The sequence below is a fragment of the Psammomys obesus genome, unplaced genomic scaffold (assembly GCF_907164565.1).
Source record: "Psammomys obesus unplaced genomic scaffold, mPsaObe1.curated_primary_1811, whole genome shotgun sequence".
In the NCBI taxonomy this organism is placed as follows: Eukaryota; Metazoa; Chordata; class Mammalia; order Rodentia; family Muridae; genus Psammomys; species Psammomys obesus.
Window position 1 is genome coordinate 4380312 of NW_026587556.1, and position 8509 is coordinate 4388820.

The following is an 8509-nucleotide window of genomic DNA, read 5'->3' on the forward strand; positions in this document are numbered from 1 at the left end:
AAACTTTTCTTCGTAAATTTTTTAGTATATTTAAAATTTTCCTGATTATGGACCTAAAGTTTCTGTTAAGTGAATATCTGACTCTTGGATTTTGCTCTTTTTCAATCTCTTACTATACTTTCTAGTCCATTGATGTTTAAAATTTGAGATACTGCCTTTACTTTGAAGAGCTGTTCTCCTATGTTATGCCTCCAGCCCTTAAATGAAGAAGCTTATTTGAGGGCCAAAGTAACTGGTCCAGTTACAAGGTACTATTTAAAAAACTCCTGAGCCAATTCTGTCCTCCAAATTCCAAACGAAAGAATGTTTGGAATTGTTGAGTTTGAATGAGTGTGGTGCCTACCTACTTTCTTGTAGATTGTGAATGTCAAGATTTCTTTGGAGGTTTTTTGTTTTGTTTTGTTTTTTCACTGTTTAGAGGGGAAAGGTGGAAGGGATGAGTAATGGAAGATGGGAGCACCCAGAGGAGCAACATTTTAATCAAAAAACTTCGCACTTCATAACGGTGCCTATCTTTTGTTGGGCTTTAATCTAGCACCCTTGTTTACCTACACCATAAACTTATTTCTGGGGAAGTATGAAGAACAGGCCAGCTATACCAAATGGAAGAGAGAACTCTCATGTGTTCTCAATGAAGTTTTTTTTTTGTTTCGTTTTGTTTTCTTTTAAGAAATCTATTTTTAATTCTGAGTCCCATCTAGACACCTGAAATTCCAAAGCCCTTCTGAAATTTATGTTTGATAAACCCTGCCAGGTGTTTTAGGCTTTGCTGGAGGCATTTATAGGGGCTGTCCGGGTTTAAATAACTTGTATGTGGCTCGGGAGCAAAATACATCTATCTACCTTTCAGTTTAGGACAAAATAAATCGGTGTGTAAGATGTGGACTAGCACTGGCCGGAGTAAGCACTGGATGAAATACTGCTCCCGTTTTAAGATGCAGTTACTCCCATCCTTCAAGTAGCGCTCAGGAGCTACTTGAAGAAAAAGATGACAACTGAGGTCTAATATTTAAAATTAGGTGTGCTTTCTCAAAATTTTTTTTCTGGGTAGTTTTGGACACTCCACTTGGCTAAATACCCCTAGCTACGCAGTTCTCTGCTCTGTTCGGTCAGGCAGCACATTTAAAGGCTCCTATGCAAAGACCAGGATGGTGCAACTAAAAGTGCTTCCGAGTGTCGTTTGGAGCCTGACAACTCTCCGGTTTTCATTTTTTTTTTTTTAAATAACCAAACCTGAGATCCAAAGAAGTTTTAGTATTCAGGACTCAGTGAGAGCGAGAAACAGCCCTTGACTAGTCTCTGCTCACCCGGAGCTCAGCTTTCCGTTCCTCTGGTGGCCGAAGCCCGGTGCCCTCAACAAACATGGCCGCCGCGCCGCCGCCTGGGACGCGGCGTTCACCCGGCCGGAACCACGTAATGCCGGAGGCGGGACCCAGCAGGCGGAGTGCCTCTCAGCCCAGCAAGGTGAGGGCTGGCTGCTGAGTTGTCCCTGCATACTGCCTCTGTGTGCCCTCGCATTGTGTGCATGGGGTCTGGCGCTGCTGGTGAGGACCGGGGGACTGAGGGAGTGAGTGGGGAATAGAGGGAGGTGGAAAGAGAGGGAGGAGCTGGGCCGGGTATCCGGGCAGGAAGGGTCAGTTCTGCGTCTTCCCTACTCTGGCCTCTAAGCACTGGGCCAGCTGGAGCCTGTTTGATCCGGACCTGTTGGGCCAGGCTCAGCTATGCAGCTGGACGTACCGGGATGGGACCCGTACCCACCCAGAAGCACCTCACCCCTGGCCCTCCCACCCTGCCATTAGTCCAACAGCCAGCCTGGCCACCATGGTGTGCTCTTCCGAGTCCTTCTTCCAGCTTTTCCTTCAGAATGGGAACAGGAGGCAAGTTGGTTGTCCCCTTTGTTCCTGTAAAACATGCTAAGTTGACATCACATGCAGAAAGCAGGCCGTCTTGATTCCTTGGCACCCAGACTCTGGAAATCAACAGACAACTCCTTAAAAGACTATCCCGTGAGGGGGTGCACACCTTTAGTTCCAGTATTTGGAGAGCAGAGGCAGGAGGATTTCAGGACCATCAGGGTATGAAGAGAAGCACTGCCTGAAAAGGCCAAGGAAACAAAAAACACTGACGGAGGCAAAGGAGGTGAGGGACCCCAGTGTGGCCAGATTAGGAGCGATTCTTGTTTGGACAGTTTGTGGGATTTTTAATGTTAAACAGTTGTTTTTATATTTAAAAAATCAATTAGTTCTTTGAGAATTTCATATCACGTGTTTTGCTCATAGTCACCGTAGCTCCCACAACTAGCCCCAGATCGACTTCCTCTTATCTACCCGTCACCACCCCTCCAAGACCAGTTTGTGCTGCTCAAGTAGTCTTGAATGTGTGGACTTCCACTGGAGAGTGGGTGACATACTAGAGGCTACACTCTTAAAGACTGCCACTGCCTCTCCAACCAGCTAAAAATCGCCAATAGTTGCCTGGTTAAGGGAGGATTCTGGGCCCAGCTCCTCTTTCCATGCTGGGTGTTGATTGGTCTGGTTTGGGCGTGCACAAGTTTTGTGGATGCTCTCACAACCCATGGTAGTTCATACATACAGCTGCCTCGCTGTGCCCAGAAGAGGTTTCCTTGTGTGGTCATCTACAACCCATGGCTCTTTACAGTCTTTCCTCCCCTCTTTCCACAATGCTCCCTGAGCCTTGTGAGGGTGAACATACGTGTGTTACGTATGTTCCTTTCAGGACTAAGAGTTATATGCAGTCTTTTATGCTCTGCACCTGGGTCAGCTGTGGGCATTAAATACTGTCTTAATAGCCATCTACTATAAGTAGAAGCCTCTTAGATGAAGGTTGGGAGGTACATTTATCTGTGGGTACAATGATGTCAGTTTTATACTACCTATTGAGCAGCATAAAGCAGTAAGTTCTCCCTCAGGTCCTGTGATCTGCCTGGCATAGGTTCTTAGCCTAATACTGATGCCAGGCGTGGGCTTCATCCTGTGGGACGGGACTTAATCCTACCATAAAATGGCTGGTTACTCCCATGGTATTGATGCGTACTAGTGGACATGTCTTGCCAGGCCAGTCATAATTCTAACGCCAAAGAATCAGAGCTGGGTATTGTTGAAGGTTACTTTTCTCCTCTGTTAGCCTGCGTAATGCCTTGCAGAACCACGAAAACTAGACAGTAGGGGTGAAGCCTCCATGTCTGTACCAGCTCAAATTGTTCTATGGCTCAGATTGGTGGTGTTCTCAGCGTAGGTTTCCATGCGTCTTTTTTGAAATGTCTTTAGTGTTATTTTTCCCCTCACACACTTCCTCTACACTACACTTAACTCTCACCCCAGTTTAACCCTTCCTGTTCCATTTTCCCCTTTAACCCTTTACAACATCGTATTCTTTCTCCTCCTTTAAAGCTCCTCCCCTGGCCTCTTAGTAATGTTCTGATCTCTATGGCTGTTTTCAATTCTTTATATATTCTAGACACTAACCTTCTGTCAGGTGTATAGATGTTAATTTTTCCCTCATTTTGTGGGCTGCCTGTTTACTCAAGTAATGGTATCTTTTGCTGTATAGAAACTTTTTTAACTTCAGGTTTCATGTATTAATTGTTCTTAATGTCTGTGCTATAAAGGTTCTGTACAGAAAGACTTTTCCTATGCCAATGAATTCCAGTATGTTCTATATTTTCCCCTCTATCAGAGTTAGGATATCAGATTTGAGGTTGAGGTCCTTAATTCATTTGGAGTTGAGTTTTGTGTAAGGTGAGAGATAACGATCAAGTTTCATTCTTCTGCATTAGCTTTCCAGTTTGACCAGCACCATTTGTTGAAGATGTTTTATTTTCTCCAGTTTACATTGTTGACTTCTTTCTCAAAATCAAATGGCTTGAGGAGTGGGAGTTCATGTATGGGTCCTCAGTTATTTTCCATTGACCGTGAGTTTCTTTTTTGCTAGCACTATGCTGTTGTCATTACTATGGCTCTGTAGTATAACTTGAAATCTGAAATTATACCTTCAACCTTTCTTTTGTTGTTTTTGCTGACATGGGTTTTTTGCAGTTCCATATGATATTTAAGATTGTTTTTCTTTCAAATTATGTAAAGAATTGTTTTGGAAATCTGATGGGGAGTGTGTTGAATATAAGTGGTTTGCTTTGGTAGGGCAATAATTGTCACACTATTAATCCTACCAACCCTTGATGGTCTTTCCAACTTCTGATATCTTCAATATGTCTTTTTGGCATTGAAACTTTTTTTGTTTATTTAATAATTTTTATACAGTATATTTCTATCATAATCTTTCCCCTCTGAGATATGCCTTCCCTCCCCTCCCACCTAACTTTGTGTTCTAGCAAAACAACAAAGCACACAAAAATCACAGAGTGTTTTTTTTTTGTTGGTCAACTATTTCTGAACGTAAAGCCTGCGCTGGAGTTTGGATGATAAACACAGTGTCACTCCATTGAAGAAAACTGATATTCCCTCTCCAGCATAAATAAATTGCAAATAGCTTCTTGGTAAGGGATAGGACTTTGTATCTACTTTCATGCTGTTTTTTCCCCCCCCCCCCTGGCTTGATTTTATATAGGTCTTGTGCATGCTGCCACAGTCTCTGTAGAGCTAGAGGATTTTCACAGTCAATCTTCAGGAGTCTGTGGGAGGTGCTCAGTACTTCTCCAAAGGAAGGCAGTGAGTGCTGATGAAATTGGCAGTGTGAGTCTTGGCTCCCTGCCAGGAGTGGGGTCCAGAAGGCAGAGATTCATGATTCTTAGGTGAGTCTCAGGGGTAGGTGGAGTTGCTGGTTTGGGCCTAATTCCTCTCCCTTGAGAGAGGTGGTCATATGGTGGAGTAGTTGGAGGCGTGGGTCTGGTGTTGCCCTGAGGAGAGAGCAGGTGTGCACATCAGAGATGCGTAGAGCTGGCTGGAGTGGGCATAGTTGAGTTAGTGAAGGTGATAAGATAGCTGGGGTGGGATGGAGGCAAGGACTTTCAGGGGGAATGGATGGGGTTAGCTGCTGGCTCCCTTCCTGAAAGAGGAGTGTGGGAAAAGGTGCTGGAAGGCAGGCAGGACACTTACTCCTTAGGCAAGTTGCAGGAATGGGTGGAGTTGTTGGTGTGGGTCCTTGAATAGTTAGGATGGTTATAGTTGGAAGTACAATCTGATGTCTGCCTGGAGAATAGACCAGATGTGGACAGTAGGGATGGGTGGAGTTGGCTGGAGTGGGTGGAGTTGAGTTGGGGGTGGAGAGAGTCTAGGATCCTCAGGGCAAGGACTTTCGGCAGGGATGGAATATGAAGGGGTGTGTAGAAAGCTATTTTAAACCTTTACACTTGATGTTTGGAACCTTAAATTTTTCAGTAGTTGAATAGTAAGACTATTGATAGAGATACAAAACACATTATCAGATTCTTGCTTTTTTGTTTTTTTATCCTGATATAGGACATGCTGTGAATGCCATAGTCTGAAGAAATGAAAGTCTAAGCAAGTGTCAGAATCCAACATACTTGAGGAACAGTTCAAATGTACAGCCTTCTGTAGCTGTCAAAGGAAGGAGGCTCTCCCAAACCCCATACACTGAAGCCCAGGTTCATATCCTCCAGCTACATAGACTTTGCTGCTAGATTGGACTTTTAAATCATCCTAACAGTAGCAGTACATTGAAGTGTGCTTCGTTGTTGTCTTCTCTGAAAGGAATAATGCTGTCAGCATGTCTGCACACTCCATGCTTTCTGAAAGAATTTCCATAGCCAAGGAACTGATCAAGAGAGCAGAATCACTGTCTAGATCAAGAAAAGGTGGCATAGAAGGTGGTGCAAAGCTGTGCAGCAAACTGAAGGCAGAATTAAAATTCTTACAGAAAATAGAGGCCGGGAAGGTGGCTATTAAAGAGTCCCATTTACAAAGCACGAATCTAACACACCTGAAAGCCATTGTGGAATCTGCAGAGAACCTAGAAGAGGTCGTTAGTGTTCTTCGTGTTTTCGGCTACACGGATACCTTTGGAGAAAAGCAGACTCTTGTGGTGGATGTCGTAGCAAATGGAGGTCATACCTGGGTCAAAGCTATTGGCCGGAAGGCTGAAGCACTGCACAACATCTGGCTGGGCAGGGGCCAGTATGGTGACAAGAGCATCATTGAGCAGGCTGAAGACTTCCTTCAGGCCAGTCGCCAGCAACCAGTGCAGTATAGCAACCCTCACATTGTGTTTGCATTTTACAACAGTGTCTCCAGCCCCATGGCAGAAAAGCTGAAAGATATGGGCATATCCGTAAGAGGAGACATCGTGGCGGTCAACTCTCTGCTCCATCACCCGGAGGAGTTACAGCCGAGCGAGAGTGAGTCAGACGATGAGGGCCAAGAACTTCTGCAGGTGACAAGAGTAGACCGAGCAAATGTACTGGCACATGTTGCCTTTCCAACAGAGATCAAAGTTGATGTGTGCAAAAGGGTCAACCTGGACATTACTACTTTAATCACATATGTATCTGCTATGAGTTATGGAGGCTGCCACTTTATCTTCAAAGAAAAAGTGCTCACTGAGCAAGCAGAGCAAGAGAGGAAAGAGCAGGTTTTACCTCAGCTGGAAGCATTTATGAAGGACAAGGAGTTGTTTGCCTGTGAATCTGCTGTCAAGGATTTTCAGTCCATTCTAGATACCTTAGGGGGGCCCGGAGAGAGGGAGAGGGCCTCCGCACTAATTAAGCGAGTCAGTGTGGTACCGGACCAGCCTTCTGAGCGTGCCTTGAGATTAGTGGCGAGTTCAAAAATCAATAGCCGTTCGTTAACGATTTTTGGGACAGGAGATACCCTGAAAGCCATCACGATGACTGCCAATAGTGGTTTTGTCAGAGCTGCCAACAACCAGGGTGTTAAATTCAGTGTGTTCATCCATCAGCCTAGAGCACTCACTGAGAGTAAAGAGGCGTTAGCTATGCCCTTACCAAAAGACTTCACCAGCGATGGTGCACGCTAGTGCTGTCCCATAAGTGTTGTGGAAATATGTTATTTATACCAAAGGCTGCCCTTCCCATCTAAATTGGGAGAAAAAAAAGTAAGTTTATAGTAAAATAATATCTAGAACTCTTCCGTGTTTAAGTAGAAGTTCTTTGTGTTTCATCTGTTTAAGGTCTATAAATTAGAAAAAGCTCAAGAGACATCTTATATATCTCTGCATTACATTGCAAACTATATCATTGCAGGTAAAAACAAATATATCTGTGTAAGGCTTTTAGCTATTGTATAATGCTTTTGTTTTCCTCTGTTGGGCTGCAGCCTCCACTACAGGTAATCACAGTTTGTTCATGGACTATAGCTCCTTGATTCTTGAATTCATTAAACATCTGGAGAAAACTCTGAGGCCTGCTTTTCATTGTATTTATTTGTCAGTTGTGTCGATTGCAGGTGGGAAATAATAGTTATTTCAGATCCTAAAGTCTCTGCTTGTTATTAGTGAAAATATCCTAAAAAAAAATTAAAACTAAAACTAGTGCTATTAAAAATTTTAGAAATGAAATGAAAACTAAAATTCCTACAAAAAATAAAAAAATAGTTTTAAATGTTTAATTTTTTAAAACAATTGCTTTGTATCAGACACAGTCTGCTGGGTATGTTTATAGAGTTTATAATTCATATGGAATGAAAGTGAACTTTGATCTGTTGAGTATCATCTATTTATTGCTATACCACTTGTCTTAGCTGTGGTTACTATTGCAGCAAGCTGGAGAGGGAGGAGAGTGTCTTTGGCTTACGTATCCTAACTCACAGTTTACTGAGGGAAGTCAAGGCAGGGACTCGAATCGAGTGGAACCTGGAGGCAGGTTTGATACAGAAGCCATGGAGGGGTGTAACTGCCTCACTCATCCTTCCTTCATAAGGAACCCAGGCCACCAGCCCATAGATGGCACCACTCACAATGGGCTGGGCCCTTCCTCATAAGCCACTGATGAAATGCTCCACAGGCTTGCCTGTAGCCCGGTCTATGGAGGCATTTTCTCAATTGAGGTTCCCTCCTCTCAGATGACTTTAGGTTGTGTCAAGTTGACATAAAGGTATCCAGCACACCACTGTAAAAGAGAGCCTAGCCAACAGTCTTCCTAAGCTATATCTAGAACATTGAAGGTGTAATATTGATTTGGACAAGTTGAAAATGTGTTTTTCAAAACCTAGATTTTTCCTTCAAGTCGGAACAACTCCATATTGCAAATATTTAGGTTATTAAAAACTACCTTTTTTATTCTGTTACCTTATAGCAAGAGCTAATTGCATTACATCATTCATGAAATGGTGATGGGGATAGTGGATGATAGCTGCATGTAATAAAAAATAAGTTCTATGACGACAGTGTACTCAATACTTTATTGTTTACAATAAAACAGGCTCACAAAGTGTGTGTATATTTTCCTAAAGACATTTTTTTTGAGAGTAGTGTTGTCTTTCCTAACTGTAGCAGAGGAAGGAGTTAGCATTGGGATTTGAGTTGGGGTATTGGCAGCCTGATTGCGACTCCCTGCCAA

The 8509-nt window shown here is 43.4% G+C and overlaps 1 protein-coding gene across 4 annotated transcripts; it reads left to right on the forward strand.

Moving 5' to 3' along the window:
- Positions 1 to 1443: 1443 nt before the first annotated feature.
- On the forward strand, positions 1444 to 7352 carry CUNH7orf25 (chromosome unknown C7orf25 homolog). Of its 4 annotated transcripts, none has more exons than XM_055603963.1 (3): positions 1444 to 1544; positions 4585 to 4768; positions 5436 to 7352. In XM_055603963.1, the coding sequence occupies exon 3, from the start codon at positions 5704 to 5706 to the stop codon at positions 6967 to 6969; it is 1266 nt and encodes a 421-aa protein (XP_055459938.1). In that variant the 5' UTR covers positions 1444 to 1544; positions 4585 to 4768; positions 5436 to 5703; the 3' UTR covers positions 6970 to 7352. The 4 variants fall into 4 exon arrangements, with proteins under 4 accessions (XP_055459938.1, XP_055459942.1, XP_055459941.1 ...); XM_055603966.1 differs by having other exon boundaries at positions 1450 to 1464; XM_055603964.1 differs by lacking the exon at positions 1444 to 1544 and adding an exon at positions 1665 to 2139.
- The last annotated feature ends 1157 nt before the right edge of the window (positions 7353 to 8509 follow it).